The sequence below is a fragment of the Pocillopora verrucosa genome, chromosome 1, assembly GCF_036669915.1.
Source record: "Pocillopora verrucosa isolate sample1 chromosome 1, ASM3666991v2, whole genome shotgun sequence".
In the NCBI taxonomy this organism is placed as follows: Eukaryota; Metazoa; Cnidaria; class Anthozoa; order Scleractinia; family Pocilloporidae; genus Pocillopora; species Pocillopora verrucosa.
The window spans coordinates 2,097,084-2,114,980 of record NC_089312.1 but is presented as its reverse complement, the minus strand read 5'-3'; the positions used below and the strand labels follow the sequence as shown (position 1 = coordinate 2,114,980).

Genomic DNA, 17,897 nt, shown 5'->3' with positions numbered 1-17,897 from the left:
AGTGATTCCAACTCAATATAACGAGTTCAACTTGCATCCAGAATAACTCTTTATATTGAGTTGGATTAACTATCTATATTGAGTAAAACTAACTCATTGGAGTAAGTTAGGACAACTCAAAAAGAGTTAGAAGTACTCAAATAATGAGTTAACTCTACTCAAAACATGAGTGGGTTTTTCTCAAAAATGAGTACAGACAACTCTGATAATGTGTTCAGTAAACTCATACGAAATGCATCCAGATTGACTCTTTATTTTGAGTTAAACTTCACTTCACTCAAAAAAATGAGTTAAGTTACTACAGAAAATGAGTTAGCTTACTCTCACAATGAGTTACCTCCATGGCATAAAACTGTTCAGATTGGTTATCATCAATGTTATTAGAAGAGGTATATCAAGCTAAATAAATAAAAGCATGTGTCACTAGAAATCATGAAGCTATATTAAATTTGCAAAACGAATAATTTTTTGTTTGCTAAAATTCTGAAGATATGCATGTAAAATGTAAAATTATAAAAATTGTCCACTCTTCCATGAATGTAAAATGGTCTAACATTATTTAGCAATAAATAGTAACAATTTTTAAGAAATCCTTAATTTAAAGAGTGCATGCAATGAAATGTATTTAAGGGAATACTGAATCACACGAATTTAGTGTGAGCACTCAAATAATCATAAATAATCTTTAATTTTGGATAAGCTGTAATAGGTTTTGAAAAAAAAGATTGAATGATAATCTAAACATTGATCACATGATGCAGGCATTCAAACAAGGGCAAAATACACTGTAAGCAATATTTTAATATATTTTACAAATCACTATCAAGCAATTGAAATCTACAGAGTAAATTACCATACATAGTCTAGAGCCATCTTTAAATAAGTGCAATTCCTTTGATGCAGGTATACCATTTCATTAATACCCCTAATCCATCTGAACAATATGCCCTACAAGGGAACAGTACTTTTTCAAATAGCTTTGGACCATTTATTGTAATTCACTCCCTAGATTTCATTTGCCCAATAATTTACGAAATAAATCAATATATTGTGTACAGGTATATGCAATTGGTTGAATATCAACCACACATGAAGTATAATTAAGTTATCATTCAATTGAAGTAATTATAAAATCACATTTTCAGATCTTTGACATAGCATCAATGTCATTTACAAAATTAATTACTGTGGATGGTAGCTTCTTCCCATCCTGAAGTTGCAATATGCACTTTTGCAAGTACAAATAGAAGTTATTGAGGCCACTTGGATAGTCATAAAGGAACACATAGTAACATGCCATCAAACAGACTGTGGCCTCCAACAGAGTGGTGTTTGTTGAGCTGCATAGCACTTGCTGATCTGCTATTATATAGATAGCGTCGGGGGAACTTAGCTGCCCTTTAAATACAATTCTTGGAAAAGGCTTGTTGGAAATCTTCACGATCTCATCAATATCTTCATCTTCCTACAAAAAAAGTAAAACTCCAGAGTCAATAATTATTGTGTTTGAAAACAATATTTGTTTTTTTAAAAAAAATACAGCTTGTCAAATTTATTGACGAGAATTTCTTGAATCTATTGCTTCTGTCAATCAATGATAATCAGTCCGGTGCCTTTTATATTTTTGACTAGCTGCAATGAAAAACCAAATTATTTCCAAATGTGCAACTAATGAGTTCGCAGAATTTCGGGAACCACTATAACCAATGTGATTTCTGGCACCTCCTTTTTGACTGACAATATGATAGGTCATAATTAATGTTCGAATTATATTAGACTGCTAGCTATCATATGAATAATAATTTAGCTGTAAAATCTGTTATGTTATCTACTATGACTTTTTTTTCTTGTCACTTTGTGTGGTGCAATTTTTTTTGCCAAAAACTCGTACGTAGGGCTACCATTAAATGCTGATTATCTCAAAAAGAGTTCTGGACACCAATTTTTTCTTTTCAGATTTGAAATAAAGCATTAAATTTTACTTCGGAAAATTGTAGTTTCAAAAAAAGTTTAACATTATTTCCAAAAGTAGCCAGTCACCTTAACAAGCTGTATGTACCGATATGTTCAATAATGAAATTGTTGGAATTGAGTGGCACCCAAATCCTAAAATAATGTAATCTTGTCAATCAAATAGAGATGCTAGAACCATTAATTTTAACTATTCTTTCAGAAATAAATATAATTTGATGATACTTACAAATACGAAATGGACAAAGTCATCTGTTGAAATAAGGCCAGACTTTGGCAGAAGAAGGTATGGCAGTACTGCCATGGCCACTTCAGCTTGTTCCTCTAGAAATAATTGAAAGATTTAGATTGATTTCACTACAATTAGGGTATTTACACTGGACCAGGTTCATCAAAACTGGCTTAGTTTTAATCTTTGCACTGTTTTTTACTTAATTGTATGATGCCCTTTAATATTTGTGATCCAAAGTAATATAGAGGTTTACTGCACTGCTCTGTGTTAACACTGAATAAATTTTAGTAAAGCGACGGTATTTTTTAAGCCTTCCGGTGCAAGAAAAAATACAGCTCAGGAGTAAGATTGTCCAGGGTAACACACAAACTAGCAGTGTAGTAAATTGTTTATAATATGATATGAAGACATCAGATACCCAAAAATTTGAAAAAAATATTAAAACGTTTGAAAGGACAGACCTTTCGAGCATGTGCTGTTGCTGCACTTGAAAATGGGTTGTAATAGACCTACTTGACTATACAAATTGCCCATTTCAGACCATGTGATGAAAAACAAAGAAACTATTCTCCAGAGACGATATTGTAAACATCACATTGTCTGAAATGGGCAATTTGCATTTGATTCTGATTAGGTCTATACACGGGAAAAGCACGAGCTCGCATGATAAGATATTGTTTTCTTTTATATTTCTTACCAATTGTTGGTTCTGATTCATCTTCGTTCATGTCATTATCATCATCCTCCAGGAGGTGCAGGAACGTTTGGATTTCTTCTTTTGATTTACTCTTATTTTTTGTCTTTCCTAGTTTTACAATCGGGTCAGTGACTTGCTGAAAATTAGACCTGAATGAATCCACCACACTTGAATTTAGACCCAAAATTCTTTCAAATTCAGCCAGTATCTAAGGAACAAAGGTTTGAATAGCATCAATAATAATTCCTATATTTCTGTTAACATATGAAGTAAGAGAGGACATTCACATCTTGCAAGCATAGGATGTCTGCATATCACCCAACACACCCAGAATTGCCCAGTTACTCAAGGCAGCAAATTGTGCTGACCTGACAGAACAACCAGACTGCCAATCACCCTAATGTGGGGGTAGTTTTATTAAACTCATCCTTCTTCTACACAACTTTCTTGTTGAAAGACACAGAGAAAACACAATTAGATTGCTCATACTCATAGTTCACAAGGACAACAATATATAGCTTAACATACCTGTTCAAACTTAAATAGAGTAGGGTAGTGTTCTTTTATTTCCTTGATGCTCATATTGTCATTCATTAGTCTCCGTCTGCTGGGGAAAGTCAGTGCCATTCGTTTGCTTATCTTTGCCCAATCTGGAGACCTTTTTTCAAATTCACTCTTCATAAAATCTTTATGTCGTTGTAGAGACACCTCATCCTCACCCTCTGGAAAGGGTGGCTCCCAGTTTATGGCTCCTCTGCGAAGCTTAGCTTTCACACACTCTTTGGAACTCTCTTTGGGCTTTCTTTTCCTGAGGATTACTTCCGGGTCATCTTTAATAGACTTTCTCTCATTACGGAACTTTTCGTATAGACTAGCGTACCAGGAATCCTGGAAATAGTATTGAAATCAATTATCTCTGATGTAATAGATGATTTGCATTTATATGACATTTCAGTACTAGAATCCTCTGCACATATATTTTTTCTTTTTCAGATTTTGAATCTCTTTTGTATCTCCTTTTTTGATCTCCTAGTATTCGCAAAAGCTACTCAAGGAGTAATAAATCAAAATAAAAAAACTATGTGCCAGCATTCTAGTAGCTGTAGTATTATTTTCATGCCATAATTCAACAGGGTTCCCACTCTTATGAAAAAGTTAAATTCCCTGACCAAGACCAAAACCAAAACCAATTTTTCCATCACCCAATGGCACACTTCTAGTTAGTCATTGTTATGAAGGACACCAGGAATATTTGGGAAATTTCATTTGGAAACATAATCACCAAGAAGATGTTGCAAAGATGAAAGAAAAATTCCCTATTTTGATGAATTGCAAATTTCCCTGACCAAAATCAAAATTCCCCGACCTTGAAAAAAATGCCAAATTCTCTGACTTTTCTCTGACTGTGGGAGTCAATGTTCAAATTACCTTTTTATTAGATCATTGAATCAGTCAGCAATTTGGAAAACTCTGGATAGGTCATGAAAAAACATGTAATAAGCTAAAATGCAAGGTCACATATGGTTTGCATTTTTTACTAGTGAACATGATCAACCTTTAAGGCCTCGATATGAAAACTTTTTTGAGGGATATGTAGCAAACTTTTTCATGTTTTCATATAACAGCATCAGATATCAACATATCATTTGTTTCAAAACCTTAGAGTACTTATTCGGTACTTACATATCCAGTACCAATTGAGGTATCTTTCAGGAAGGGATATTTCTGGACTATTAGTTCACAAATAGATGTGAGTTGATGTTTGGTGGGATACCTACAATTCACAAACCAAAAAATAAAATGAAATGTACAATAATTAGTAACCTAATACCAGTACCTTCTTCTTCAACATAAGATCTCATTGATGAAAATACAATAAGCCAATTTTAGCATTTCCCTACTCCACAATAAAATGTATTCCTGATGGCTTTTCATCAATCAAAAAGTGGTAAACATATATCAAACAAGTATACTTACAAAGTGTAGCGGGCAAAATGATCGTATATTGAGCCTATGAACTCTCTTCTAAACTTCTTATTGATGTTCTGCTTCTCCTTGCTTGCCAGTGTTCTAGTAACATCCAGTCGGAAACTGGTTGGAAGTGTTAACACTCTTGGCCAAAGCATTTTTGCATTTAGCACTATATTGTCATCAGGGCAGGGACTGCTAACTTTGTTATCAAATTCCAGCCTCTTTCTGTATGAATAGTAAAATATAGCTGTAGATAATGGATGTCCCTAAAGACAGAAAGGAATGGATCAAAATAGACTTTTTATTTAACAAACATGACATCTTGAAGCAAAACAATTATATCATTTCAATGACACCTGAACACCTTATCAATGGCTGATATGTATAATGGCATAAAACATTACTCCAAGTAAGATGGAAACAAATTCAAACAAATCAGATTGAAGTCATCTAAAAAAGTAAATCAGACTTTCATAAGATCCATTAGAATTGCTAAAATCTCTGATGATGTACATCTGGTTTGAAAGGGCATTAAACTTTTTTTTGCTAATTCTTTTATGGGTTTGTATTTAGTAAATTTATATATACTGGCAAAAACAATTCCCAGAGAATATATGTCACTCTTAACAGATTGGGGATGAGTTCCCTCAATGAGTTCAGGGGCAATTTGCATGTGCTCTTTGCGGTAGCGATCCTTCTCCGCAGCAGTAAGAACTTTAATCTTCCCTTCACTTATCAGTGTGGCCTTACTAAAATCTATTAAGATAGGTGTGATAACATTTACAGGTGATACAGAAACAACAATGTTGTCAGTTTTATATCATTGTGGAGCACTCCCATAGTATGTAAATAGCAAATACTATCAGTAATCTGGAAACTTAAATGAAGCCAATACTCTGGACCATTTACATAAGATTTAATATGTTCTTCATCCTTATGTAAAAGTTCTCTTAGTGTCAAGGCCTTAAACGATCCATTACCATAAAATTCTGCGACTATGAAATAAGGCTTCTGCATTGTGTTTACCCCAAATATAATGGGGAGATTTATGTGACAACATTTGTCCAAAAATGAAGCTTCCCTTTGAACTTCCTTAACACTAGATGACTCTAAATACTTGACTGCAACTGGTGTGGATCTAAATTTTTTTAAGCACACAGTTCCAAATCTGCCACTACTTAGGTTATCATCTGGTCCAAGATCTTCTAGCATTGTTGGTTGGATTTGCAAAAGCTCCCTAGAAGTATTATTTTTCATATTATTCCTTGCACATCCCTGGAATACACATTTAGTTGTTTTTAGTTTCTCTTTTTCCTTTCTGAAGCTCTCCACATCTCGAAGTACTTTTCTTTCATTTTCTTTTCTACTCCTATTGCTTCATGCAGATTCTGATTTTTCTGTTTTAGATCACTCATCAGCAATTCAAGTCCCGTTTTTGACTTTTGTCTTTCTTCCCTTTTCCTTTTGTTGCGAGCAAGCCTTTGTCTTCTCTTAGCCGTCAAGGAATGAGTTCTTTTCCTTTTTCTGAAATTTTAATAAGTATAAATTCATTTCTGTCCTCTTTGATGAGCGCTATTAAATATAGCACTCAAAAGAGATACTGGTAAAAGGTGCTTACAAAACACCTTACACAGCAACCATGTTGGCACAAAACAAATTTATACTGTCCTTATGTATCGTACAAAACAGTCTCTACTTACAAGCGAATGTATACTCAATTGAGTAAAGTAATGGTAAAAGGCAGTTAAACTACCTTACACAAAAGCAGAGGCTCAGCACTGATTGTAAGATCTAAGGCTATAAACCGACCGCACCTTTTATTTTTTTAAACTATTGTTTTGCAAAAATAGTTATAAAAACAAAGTTATCAAGGTTGTTGAAGCAAGTCATAGAAATAATGATCCAGTATTATAATGTAGCACAATATTATACCATAACTTAAGATTCAAACCTTGCTTTTACTTCTGTATCAGCTGGAATTCTGTCTTGTACTTCCATTTCTTCATTGGCAATTGGGGTACCCTCTTCAACTACATCAATACTCTCGGGCCTGGAGGTTTTTTTCAAAGATTCAAGTTGCTTGATAAACTTCATTCTAGGGCCGACCACAGGTATCAGTTGCACTAACGCATTCTCCGTTAAGCATTGCATTGCTTCGCCATCGATTTCGTTCTCTTATGAAAGAAAAGAGAGCAATTGGAATCAATATGAAAGAATGTGGGGTAAAGCTTGATAGTTTTGTACTTAGGTATTAGGCAAGACCTATCTATGTGTGCTTAGCACGGCATAGCATGAATGGTACCGAAGTTCCCGCCAAAACCAAGAATCTTTGCATTGGAACAAAACCAAGAATCTTTCCATTGGAAAGAGATCAACCAAATCTCCTCGTAATATTTAATCACCAAAACCCGAGTTTGATTTTTGGTTTTACTGTTCATCTGGATTCCTTATGAATTAGTTTTTTTTTATTCAAAATGGCACCGATTTGCAATACAACGGGTAATGCTCTCTAGATCCTACCAGAGTGTGTACATGGTCGTACATGGTACAGATAGCGCGAAGTTCAAGGAAAATAACCTTGGAAAATAAAGAAATCCTCACAAAAATAAACTAAAATAATACATGATTTATCGTTGTATTATATCTCTACCTAAAATTCAGATCTAAGCATGTACTGAAGGACAACAAATGAGCTTTGTACGAATAAACTTGAAATTCAGGTTAACCTAATATTGTACAAATTCTCTAGTTATAGCTTACCTTCAAAGGTAGAAGCGTGGGACGAAAACCCATTTTGTATCATCCACTGCTTAACCTCGTCCACAGACTTCGGGAAACTTGCCATCTTTTTGAAAACGCTAAAGAGCTCACTTGACTATTGCAATGCAAAGAGTTGGACTACGTGAGAGAAAGCATTCATGGAGAACAAGAGTTTTATCTCGTACATTCGCGCCCTTTTTTTTGATTGGTAGCCACTATCACATGGTCATGTTCATCACATCGAGGTTAAATTTTAGCGCCAAAACAACAGGAAACTCAAATTGGAAAATATTCATTCATACAATATATCCTAAATAAAGACGGCTAAAATAATATCTACGTTGTAATGAAATATATTATAAATATTTTTATAAGAAAAGAGTTGATTTGTCTCAAACTTTGTCCTACTACCATTCCAATCTCGTTCCCAGAGCCTGCGTTTCTACTGGTCAGCACCCAGACATTCGTTTAAGAGCCATTGAATTAGGGTCTTTCTGTGTTCTCCTTCATCAGCGCGTCGTTGTTTATCGAAGGTTTTCCGTATATCCAAATGCATAGTTGTCCATACTGTACTAGTTTTCTTGGTAGAAGCTTCAAAAAGTTATTACATCATATCAAATTTATTCACAGTCATGAACCAAACTTTAGCATCACATGCAGACAATGCGGCCAGTCATTTCGAAAATTCAATTCGTTCAAATCCCATATCCAGAGAGAAGAGAAGAAGAATGCACTGTTAAATTTTGCGAACGTAAGTGAGCAAGGCGATGAAGACGTAGAAGATGAAAACTCTGATGAAGAAGGTGGAGAAGACAACGATTCAAATGAAGACACAAACTACGTCGACGATGTGACAAGATTCTTGGCACTGTTTATTTTAAAAACCAAAGAAGAAAATCAACTAAGCCAACAGACAATCAATGCTATTCTTGACAATACAGGAGACCTAGTGGACAGTAGCTTAGTGGAAATGAAAAACAAAGTGGTGGCATGCCTTCAAAGCAGTGGAATAGAAATTGCTGATGTTGAGGGCCTATCTGGAGTACTTGATGAGCCAAGTATCTACTCCCAAGCAAAACAACGTTTGCAGAATGAATACCAACAGATGAAGTACTTTGTTGAGAATTTTAACTTTGTGGTAAGTCCTTAGCTTATGTCCAGGCTTTAATAGATGTGATTAGAAGATATGGGACAAATTAATGTATTTTATCACTTGTGTTAGCCTTCTTATAAACACATGCATTACCAAAATAATATAAATATATTGATTATTATGCTGATATGAGTTTTAATATATATAGGAGCCACAGGAAGTCATCCTCAATCAATATGCTGAATATCGCTATCTGCAAGGCAAGCAAAAACTCTGCCTGGTCAAGGAAACATTTCATTACATCTCGATACTGAAAACCCTACAATCTTTGCTCAATCAGGCAGATGTTTTATGTGAGGTAAGCATCCTATTTGATGTATGTAGAACAGGGAATATAACAGGAACTGCAGAGATGGGTAGGGTTAGGTTTGCATTTTCTGATGTTAGCGCCCCCCCTTCCCCCCCCCCACACACACACACACTTGTTAGGATGCTGTGCAGTCCCTGTATAGAGCAGCTTTCGTATGACTGTGAAAAGTTCAGTGCCGTGAACGTGTCGTGTCGTAACGTAGGATTTTAATTGGCTGGATTTTCTTTTTGCGCGATGTGATTGGCTAAGCAGTGCCGTGTCCGCGTAGTGACAGTGTCCGTGCAGTGTTTCGTGCCATGTTTCTTGCATTTGATTGGACGAGGAGTGCGTGTCTTGCAGTGACCGTGATGTTTTCTAGATTTTTAATTGGCTGACTCCTTCCCATGACATTGTTCATGCCGTGAACGTTTCACAGTCATACGAAAACTGCACTAATAGTTATATTGAAACACTTCAGTGTATGGGTTACATGTTTTTATGGAGGAACTTGGGTGTGGTGATTTGGAAAACTCTTAGTTTTTGTGACAATTTAGATATCATTTTGAAGTTGACAATATTGAATCAATACCATTATTTTACATGACAGTCCCTCTAATAACAAATTACTTGTGGCACATTTCAATAATTTGGGTACTTTTGTAGGTTATGAATGGTCATTCCTCAAATGATGGAATTCTAAGAGACTATTGTGATAGTGAACAGTACAAAATGCATGCTCTTTTTGGACAACCTGGTAATGCACTACTTCTTCATTGTTACTATGATGATTTTCAAGTAACAAACCCGCTTGGATCAAAGACAAAAAAACATAAAATAGGTATGCTTTTCAATCATGTATTTACAGGCATGTAAACTATTACGTGTTTTGTTAGGTTGCTGTTAGCATTAATAATTATCATGAACATTATTATTTATTGACTGACAATCTCCTGTTTTTGTGTGTGTGTGTGTGTGTGTGCTTGTTGATGGTGTGTTTGCAGATGATGAAAAAACAAACTACAACCAAACTATCCACAAGATATTAATTGCATGTTTGTCATGTTTAAACAATATCTGGCAGGGAAATTTTGAGAAATCTCTAAAAACTGATCTTTTGGGGATATCCTATTCACTTATGAATGTTTATGAGGTTTGACATGCAACATCCACCATCCTAAATTTCAATCCTGTTCAATATCAAAATATTGAATGCGTACATGCAATGAGAGTAAGTTCCCTCAAATGTGCAGTGTAAAATAAGTGCAAATGTAAGGTCTGGTTCATACGACGTGCTTCTGTTGTGCTGCACAATAGCACATTTGTGTTGACCCAAACTAAAGAAGGTTCAGCCTTGATTCATACGTCATACCTAGTATGTTGAGCCAAATACCTTAAACATAAATAGGTGGTAAAAACAGTCAGCAGAATTAAAGCAGAATTGAAAAATATCAAAGGAAAACATTGTTTGAGGTATGCATTTGGTTTGGCACAACATGTTATGACTATTGCCATTGAAATTGATTTTTTTATGAACATCAGGAGCCTTTTACTTCAATCTGGGAAATCTTAGTCCAGAATACCGTTCTGTTATCAACTCAATTCAGCTAATTGCTTTGTGCCGAGTACCGCTCATAAAAAAGTATGGAATGAATAGGATACTGCAGCCATTCATGCAAGACCTGCATCAACTAGAGGCAGTAAGTATATTGTAGCATACACTTAACTGTCACCTAAATGTAAGTTCAACCATATAAAAATAATTAAGTGCACATTGTCATTAATATTAATTTATAATTTAATTAAAAAATATGTATTTGTTTTCTTCCTAGGATAGAGGTGTAACATTTTGGATAGATGAACAAGAAAGAACATTCAGTGGTTCCATTGGACCTTATTCAAGTGACAATCTTGGGGCACATTCTCTTGGTGGTTTTCAGGAGAGCTTTTCTGGTCTAAGGATTTGTAGAATTTGTATGGCAACTAGAGAAGACACTAACACAAAGGTAGTAGTAGTAGTGTGCATGCATTTTTGGTCATTATTCAATGTGTCAAGTGTAAAAGATTATTTACCGGCATTCTAAATTTTGTTACAAATAAGTTTAGACTTTTGATCAGACCCTGTGTCAATAGTGTTAATATGAGTCTACACTTCAAAGTTCATGGACTTGAGATGAATATACTATTATACAACTCATATTGTGAATGTCACATTGATATTAGTTTACAGAAGCAGATTTTCAAATTAGAACAAGAGCAATCCATGACAGACATTGCCGGCTTGTAGAAAATGATGCAAATCTAGAAGCAACTTATGGGGTAAAAACAAGAAGTGTTCTCAACCAGTCCCGTTACTTCCACATTACTGATGGACTTGTTCTTGATGTCATGCATGACCAACTTGAGGGAGTGCTGCCCCTAGAAGTCAAGATTCTGTTACAGAAGTACATTCAAGAGGAAAATTATTTCACACTTGAAATTGTGAATGACAGATTAGAAAGATTGTGGTATCCTCAATCTGATGCTAGCAATAAACCAAGTCCTATAAAGCCGCAGTCATTGGCAAACAATTCAATGAGGATTTCACAGTCAGGTTAGGAGAATGATGTTTTGCAATGGTTGAGTTACATATTACTATTATATATTATGTTATATTTTAAAAAGAAAAAGAAATATACAAAAAATATATATAAAAGGCTTTGTTGTATACTAAAAGTACATGATAATTTCATATTCTTTTTCTTTCTTTCACCAGCAGCTCGGATGTGGTGCCTGGCAAGAATGTTTCCTATACTTATAGGAGACTTGATTCCACAAAATGATGAGCACTGGGAAAACTTTTTGCGACTACTGAAAATTGAAGAAATTGTTTTTGCTCCTAAAGCAACACCACAGCTGGCTGCATATCTTGGAGTTCTCATAGAGGAGTACCTAGAGGACTATGTCAACCTCAATGACCGGCTTCCAATCCCAAAACAGCATTACATGGTGCATTACCCAAATCAAATTATCAAGTATGTCTTTTTATATTGAAATTGTAAGCATTGTACATTTTGTACTACTGGGGGTTAGGGGAAGGGTATTACCACTTTATCCACCTTTCATAACTTTACATACCCTTTCAATATATGTATTATTAGCCCACTCAGACTTCATCATGCTGATTATTTAAGTTTTCTGAAACTTGCAGTGCAGCTTATACATGGGTATATAATGCAGTATTACTTATAGTTTTATGTGATGTTTAATGAATGAGCAATAATGTCTTATCAGGTTTAGAAGCATGAGGTGCAGCCGAGTGTTTTTAGACCTCATAATTATAAGATTTTGGTTCCACTGGAGCCACCATACATGGACTTTCATACTTCAATAGATATTTGACGTCACAGGCATGTGCGAGTAGCTCTAAAAGAAACTCCCACATGCTCAATATTCTATACATGGCAATCTGGAATTTTAGGGTGTGATGAGACCTTGATGAGGCTCTAAGTCTTCATCTAAACATGGACATATACTTCCTCTCAGATAAAGTCATCTGTCTTAGTGTTCTTTATATAAAGAATACTAATGAAGGTAATTTTTTTTATATAAAGGTTCATCTAAAAGATGGACTTAAAGGGGGACATTATCGAGTATAAAGGTCCATGCATGTAATATGTATGGTGTATCCAGTTGGCCCAAAGGCTTATGAATTATTAATGAGTTTTTTAATAATATCTAGTAATCTTCCATTTACAGAAATGGTCCCCTAGTAAGAAACTGGGCCATGAGGTTCGAGGCCAAACATAACTACTTTAAAAAGCTGGTAGACAACATCAACAATTTCAAAAATATCACCTATTCCTTGGCTATGAGGCATCAAGCCCTTCAGACTTATCGAATGCAAAGTTCACAAGGCAACTATTTGAGAGTGTCTTTGGAAATTGGACCTGGTAAGGGAGCCATCATTAATTACTGGGGGGGAGGGCCAGTAAAATTTCTAAACCTTCATCCCAAGAAATCTTGTCCTCCCCAAATCAAAGCCTTGTCCCTCTCCCTAAATGCTGGTCCAAAATTTTTTGGCCCTTCCCAAATCAAAGCCCCCTAAACTTACCAGCCCTCCCCCAGTAATTAATGACCTAAGCATTAAATTAATTTAACCCCATGTTCAATGTCATTGGCTAAATCATGAGAGTTTCCTTTAATATATATATATTTTATATAACTTTTTAGCTGTTGGAAGGGTAACAACTGTTCAAGAAGCAGGAGTAGAAGATGAGCTGCAAGAGGCAGACCCCCAAACTAAAGGCGACAGTTCACTGACACGCACATCCTGGGTTAAAGTTTATGGAACCAAATACGTAAAGGGCGATGTTATTGTAATTGACTACCACCATGGCTTTCCAATTTTGGGAAAGATCCAAAAGGTTTTGGTTGTTGAGAGACACATAGTTTGGTTTCAGTACCTTAAAATAAATGTTACTGAATTTGTCTGTCATTTAAATGCTTTTAAAGTTCAGCAACTGAACGAAATAAGATATATTAAGCAATCTGAGCTTCTAGATTATTACCCCCTTGGTCTCGTTAAGGGATTTGGTTGCTATGCCAACCAAGTCTTCGTGACATTGAAATACAGATTGGATCTTATGCAGTAATGATATTTTTGGTTACATTTTGCTATATTGATGCATGTAAATAATACAGAAAAAATCATGATAAATAGTATATTGCAGAATAGAAAGTAAAGTTTCTTAAAATGGCTGCAAAAATATAAAGAAAAATTATTAAAAAAAATAATTACTTTTGTTTCAACTATGTTGTGGTGCTATTCATGCTCCATTTTTTCTGAGTAGAATTACTCAGAAACCAACTTGGATATCATAATGCGATTGAGTAATTTAACTCAACATTTGAGTTAGATTCTCTGAATTATCAAAGAGTTATTGGGTATTTCAATGATTTATGGGTGTTTTATTCATGTACTTTGGCCATTTTAGGGATGGATCGATTTGTAAAGGTTGTTTAATATTGTTCGAATTTGTGTCAATTGCTTGTGTACTATGTCTTGTCATAGTGCACGTGTTACTTTATACTGTTACATAATGTGTAGCAAATATAGCAAAAATATCCCAGCAGAAAGCATCCTTTGCTGGTAAAGCCCATCTCAAAATCATCCCTCATCCCTGTATTCCTTATGACAGACTCAACTTTTAGTTAATTTACTCAATACCTAGTAAATAAACTCACATATTGTGAGTTATATTACTTGACAAATTTTAGTAGAAATATTTGAGTAACTTAACTCAATATATTGAGTTAATTCCTGAGTTAACTCAAATTTTGAGTTAATCTAACTCATTTTGAATTAATCTAACTCATTTAAAAAAATGCTTTTTTTGCGGTGCAGGCACAACAACCAAGCCACCAGTTCCAAGAGGAGTTTACGACGAATGCAAGCTCACTTACCTGTCGGACATTGACAATTGCATCAAGCAACGCAATATTCCACCAGAACTTATTCTTAATGCTGATCAAACACCGAGTTCTTACGTATCAGTGGGTCGAATGACCATGGCAGCAACATACTCTCAGTCTGTACCAATCAAGGGTTTGACAGATAAGCGTAACATCACTCTAACATTTGTGATTTCTTTGTCTGGCGAATTTCTCCCGTTGCAAATTATATACCAGGGTAAAACTAAGGCTAGCCTTCCTCGGAACTTTAGTTTTCCCAAGAGCTTTTGTGTCAAAACCCAAAGCACTATTCAAACGAGGCAGAAACAATAGGCCTTATTGATTCTTTAATCAATCCCTACGTGGTAAAGAAACGCAAGGAACTTGGCCTTCCACGATCTCAAAAAGCGCTTCTTATCTGGGATGTCTTCAGAGGTCAGAAAACGCAGAAGGTTTGCTCGAAGCTCTCCTCGCTGAATATAGAAGTCATTTCTGTCCCAGCTAACATGACACATTTTTTTCAACCCTTGGATCTAACGGTCAATGGACAGGCCAAGAAGTTTTGCAAGAACAAGTTCGCGACGTGGTATTCCGCAGAAGTCCAGAAACAAGTGGATAGTGGAATCAATTTTGAAGATGTCGATGTTGATCTCAAACTATCGGTCCTTAAACCAATCCATGCCACTTGGTTGGTAGAGTTGTATAACTTTTTCACCAGCACTGAAGGAAAGGTTTATGTTTTGAAAGGATGGGAAAAAGCCGGAATAAAGGATGTTTTAAATGGAAAAGAAGTGCTACCCCCTGTTGATCCGTATCAAGACATTTACGCAAACGATTAAACGGCATCAGTCGTGCAACTAAACGGCAACATTTTTTTCCTCGGAGTTAGCAGAAAGGAATATTTAATGTAATGGATATTAAGGTCAATTGACCAGTAATAACGTGACTTGCATTCAAGCATGGGCAGGTACATACCGTGCCTTCTAGACGCTGTGAGAACATCTTTCTTGTTACTGTTTACATAATCAGCTGCGTTTCTGTTTATTTGGACATTGTTGATTAAGTTGTTTGATCAAATTTTTAAGGACATGTAAAATAACATTGACAAAGAAATAAATTGTGTCTCACTCAAAAACGCGAAATTAAAGTGAGTCAAAATGCAAAATTTTCGCAAAATCGCGAAAATAAGGAGTCGCGAAATATGCGACTCTCCAAATCGCGAAATTAACATGTCGCGAAAATTTCATGTAATAAGGTATTCTATAATTGTTTGGCATCTGTTTTGTTTTCGTGGCCAACTCACGCCAAGCCTCATTTGAAATGTTGAATCTATCTTTAATATAGATCCACATATTACCGTCATCCAAATTTTCATCTGTCAGCTCCGTTGAGTCATTGTCCTTTTAGTGGAAGCTCGTTTTGATCAATCAAGGAAAATGTCTCGTACTGTTGAGTTTCGCCATTGAAAACTTCTACTTTTGTGGCAATAAAATCATACAATCCAAGGAAGGATAGTGTTGCCTGACAGTTTTCCTTCATCTGTTGTCGAAGACGTGACTGATACGGTTTCGTATAATCGGTGAATTTTTTCTTTTTGTCGGGCCCTCTCTTTCCATCTCTCTGCAGTTTTGCAATTTTACGCGCTAGAATCTTAAATTCCTTTTTGTAGTTTTTTTCCTTCTTCTCTGTCTTCTTAAGTACCTGTTTGAGTTTCTCTTCTACCTTTAGCCTTTTCGTCTGTTCATCTGCAAGGGATGCTTCCAGCTTTCTCTTTTGTCCACGCAAAGCCCTGTTCTCCTAGTGTAGCTGACATGCTTCAATTTCATTATAAAATACCTTGAATGAGTACGTTTCTTTCTGCCATTTTTCTTCAGGCTTCTTAACATGGCGACCGCCTTTTTGACCAGCTCTCTTCAATGCCGAGAGAAAAAGCGAAATTATCTTGAAGACATTAATAATACGACTGTTGATGATTACACCTCTTAGCGCAGACTCTTCAAGCGGACTCGGTACTTAAGTCGTCGATTTTCCCTTCTAGTTCTAGTTCCTTACAGACTGTATAGATGAGGTAGCTACAAAACAAGACGGAAAGGCTCTTTAACACAATGAATCTTTGAATAAATTAACGAAGCTTGAATGGATACTTTCTTGTTTATTTCGTACGTAAATGAAGGGACATCTCCGGGTTCTGCTCGCTCGAATTCCTTATCTATCGCACTCAAGCTGTTTACAAAGGTCAGTAGCAGAAACAGAACCAAAGCGTTGACTTTAAGGGAAGGTACGTTTTTTCTTAGGGGGGGAGGGCTGGGGCCTCAGAGGGTAGGGTCATCAGTGAAAGTGAGCACCAAAGGGGGAGGGCTATACCCTCTTTTTCAGCTATTCAAGGGGAGGGTCACACCTTTTCCAGAATTTTTAATGGGGATTTTTGTGATGTTATTTTCCATTTTTCTTTAACAGACTAAGTTTTTTTCTTTTCAACTTGTTTCTTTTAATTCGGTGTAGGTACTAGTTTTACAAGGTTACTGGGTGTCTACATGTATATTATTCCATGGCACATAATTTTCTCGGAGTACTCGTGTCCTTTTCCGTCCGTATCGTGACGTACTTGACTCGGGTATGGTTTCTTGTTCCAGCTGTTGTCTATCCGCTGCCTGATCTCCTGAGTCATTAAGCTTTGAAGAGTTACTAGAAGATCCAACAATGCCCTCTACCCTGTCGCTGTCACTGTCACTGTCAGACTCTGGATTTGAGTCGGAGGCTAGCGGAATGTTTGTCTGTTTTTCCTGCACAATTGAAATCAAAATCTTTCTGCCAATATGAGCCTTCACAACCCTCATCTCCAAATCTCCATGATCTATGACATAGTCTTCGTCATTCAGAGTTTCTTCATCAACGTTTAAAAATTCTTGTTTTAATTGACTTTTCATTTTCTGCGTAGCGTTGGCATTTGCGTTTATCGGCTTTACGGCGATACTGCTTCTGCTTTCTCGACTTTCTTTTGAGAGCATTTCCTCGGCGGGGGAAAATTCTTTCAACTCGTTTTTTAGCCTTTTGTAGTAGCTCCAAAGCAAAATACAAGCAAAATGTCGAAAAATGTTCTGAGGTTTCTGTGGCATGGAGCATACCATGTGGTAGTGAGGGGAGGGTCACACTTTTGTCAGTCACCTAAAAGTGGGGGGGTCAGGAGTTTTTTAATCAAAACATGAGGGAGGGCCAACACTTTCTTTTGGAAAAAATACCAAAATTCCCCAGCCCTCCCTCCCCCCCCCCCCCCAAGAAAAAACGTACCTTCCCTAAGTCCCATTTGCCAGGCCGAAACTTAACCGTATCCTAATAAATTATACGTCAAAATACGCGGAATTTATTATTCTTTTCGAATTTGGCGGTAACGCGC

General features: G+C 36.0%; 2 protein-coding genes across 3 annotated transcripts; one reads left to right on the top strand and one right to left on the bottom strand.

The window, feature by feature from the left end:
- Positions 1-237: 237 nt before the first annotated feature.
- On the bottom strand, positions 238-7,769 carry LOC131798302 (sterile alpha motif domain-containing protein 3-like). Its single transcript, XM_066167685.1, has 8 exons — positions 7,632-7,769; positions 6,823-7,045; positions 4,878-5,096; positions 4,584-4,674; positions 3,429-3,788; positions 2,901-3,108; positions 2,201-2,295; positions 238-1,465 (listed from the first exon to the last, which is right to left on the bottom strand). Exons 1-8 carry the CDS (start codon positions 7,714-7,716, stop codon positions 1,142-1,144), a joined length of 1,605 nt encoding a protein of 534 aa, XP_066023782.1. The 5' UTR covers positions 7,717-7,769; the 3' UTR covers positions 238-1,141.
- Positions 7,770-8,044: 275 nt separating this feature from the next.
- Positions 8,045-14,441, top strand: LOC131786817 (uncharacterized). Of its 2 annotated transcripts, none has more exons than XM_066167681.1 (9): positions 8,045-8,769; positions 8,933-9,082; positions 9,737-9,911; positions 10,613-10,770; positions 10,903-11,076; positions 11,294-11,663; positions 11,829-12,084; positions 12,809-13,002; positions 13,283-14,441. In XM_066167681.1, exons 1-9 carry the CDS (start codon positions 8,182-8,184, stop codon positions 13,702-13,704), a joined length of 2,487 nt encoding a protein of 828 aa, XP_066023778.1. In that variant the 5' UTR covers positions 8,045-8,181; the 3' UTR covers positions 13,705-14,441. The 2 variants fall into 2 exon arrangements, with proteins under 2 accessions (XP_066023778.1, XP_066023771.1); XM_066167674.1 differs by having other exon boundaries at positions 11,826-12,084.
- The last annotated feature ends 3,456 nt before the right edge of the window (positions 14,442-17,897 follow it).

What these genes read in the sequence shown, in the direction of transcription:
- LOC131786817 (XM_066167674.1), top strand. Translation starts at nt 8,182, where the DNA reads ATGCATAGTTGTCCATACTGTACTAGTTTTCTTGGTAGAAGCTTCAAA. An exon ending in GACAAAAAAACATAAAATAG is followed by an intron (nt 9,912 to 10,612) that starts GTATGCTTTTCA and finishes TATGAACATCAG; the next exon opens with GAGCCTTTTACTTCAATCTG. An exon ending in ACCTGCATCAACTAGAGGCA is followed by an intron (nt 10,771 to 10,902) that starts GTAAGTATATTG and finishes TTTTCTTCCTAG; the next exon opens with GATAGAGGTGTAACATTTTG.
- LOC131798302 (XM_066167685.1), bottom strand. Translation starts at nt 7,716, where the DNA reads ATGGCAAGTTTCCCGAAGTCTGTGGACGAGGTTAAGCAGTGGATGATA. An exon ending in CCACGCTTCTACCTTTGAAG is followed by an intron (nt 7,046 to 7,631) that starts GTAAGCTATAAC and finishes TTCTTTCATAAG; the next exon opens with AGAACGAAATCGATGGCGAA. An exon ending in CATTTTGCCCGCTACACTTT is followed by an intron (nt 4,675 to 4,877) that starts GTAAGTATACTT and finishes TGTGAATTGTAG; the next exon opens with GTATCCCACCAAACATCAAC.